This window comes from Antrostomus carolinensis, unplaced genomic scaffold (genome assembly GCF_000700745.2).
Source record: "Antrostomus carolinensis isolate BGI_N321 unplaced genomic scaffold, ASM70074v2 scaffold23185, whole genome shotgun sequence".
Taxonomy (NCBI): Eukaryota; Metazoa; Chordata; class Aves; order Caprimulgiformes; family Caprimulgidae; genus Antrostomus; species Antrostomus carolinensis.
The window spans coordinates 10,862-12,383 of NW_010318741.1; the positions used below are offsets into that span (position 1 = coordinate 10,862).

Below are 1,522 nucleotides of genomic sequence, written 5' to 3' on the forward strand. Positions count from 1 at the left end.
TTTCCAAAAACTGAGTTTGGGATGTGGGTTCTGGAGGATGAGATACATTGATCCAGTCCAAACCGAACACAACTGAAATGGCTGTGTTCTGAGGAGCATGTTGTTATCTGGCTGGGAAAACTTTTATAGGATGAGATCTCTGTTCTGGTGTTGATAATTGAAATTATTTTCCTTCATCACCTTCATTCTAGTAGACTTTATTTTTAAAACAAGATCTCTGTTCTGGTGTTGATAATTGAAATTATTTTCCTTCATCACCTTCATTCTAGTAGACTTTATTTTTAAAATCACAGTTACTTGTTGGAAACTTGTAAACAGCTACTTATTTTTAAAAACAAGTTGCTGTTCTGCTGATGTAGCTTAAAACATAGAAGCTGAATATTTTTGTGGCAAAGTCTAGTCTGTCACTAGCTTTAGAGATCTGTTTCTTTTTTGTCTTGTGTCTCAAGCCTGGGTGCACTGTATCTATGAGGTAAGCTTGGATTCTGCTTTTTCGGAGGTGTACCCTCCAAAGGCAACTGTGAATTTCTTCCTTGTAAAGAGCAGCCACTGTTCCCCTTGTTCAGTTTGGCTTTACTTTCGTCTGAGATTTAATTGTAGTCTGAGATATAACCAACAGGAATATTTCCTGTAAGTAAGGGTCATTCAGTGTTAACAGCTGTCTTTCAGGAGTGACATGGGTAAAACTGCTACCACTTTGGGGCAGGCAGATAGGAAATTATCTCTGTTGTCCCCTTCCAGAATCACAGATCAATGCAGGTTGGGATTCAAGAAACAGTTCTTTTTCTCCTCTTTTGTGATTTGATAGGGGAAGCATTGGTCAGTGACAGTAGTGCAAAATAAAATGTGTTGGTAGATGGTCATCCTGTTTCTCATTTGTATTTTACTAGTATTAGAAAGAAAGTTGCATGTGTACCTTGGATAAGAATACCTCTTCCAGGGCACTTCTGATTTAGTTAAATCCTTGTCTTCTCTTGTCTAAGAGCTCTCACAGATTCCTCCTATGCAATACTCTTTCTTTCCATAGGTGGGCAGCATGTTCATAGCAGATGCTGATGAGAAGATCTCAGTCCAGTAAGTGCACAGATGTTAGTTACACAATGAATGACAACTCAGCACACTGGTCAACATGATCCACTCCATCATGGAGCTGTTGTAATGTAGCAAAGCAAACTAGAGAGACAAGTTCTCTTGTAACTAAAGTGGTACCGCACCCCTGCAAACAGTGGATTCTCACTGAAGTGAGAAGGGTGCAGCAGGAGCAGCCACAGATGAATTGCTTGTAATGAAGTGTATAAAAAACTCCCCTGTGGGTTTTATGAGGCATTTTTAATATATAATAGGCACGTTGGAAGTGGCAGATGGGAAGTGATGGTTCCTGCACTCTTATCCGCAACAAAATGCTTTCTAAATCAAGGGGGCAAGTAATAAATACGAGGGTTTGTGGTGTCTGTAGGAACCTCTGCCCTTAAAAGAAGGGACTTTAAAGGGAAAACACTGAGCAATGAGGGAGACCTTCAGC

The 1,522-nt window shown here is 39.9% G+C and overlaps 1 protein-coding gene across 1 annotated transcript in view; it reads left to right on the top strand.

Annotated features, from left to right (window-relative positions):
* ARMH3 (armadillo like helical domain containing 3) overlaps positions 1-1,522 on the top strand; it is a gene marked incomplete at its 5' end in the record, with an annotated part of 115,525 nt that overhangs the window by 10,004 nt on the left and 103,999 nt on the right. Inside the window, one exon of the mRNA XM_029085207.1 lies at positions 1,028-1,074. Coding sequence (XP_028941040.1) covers positions 1,028-1,074 — 47 coding nt within the window. The remainder of the gene's footprint in view (positions 1-1,027; positions 1,075-1,522) is intronic.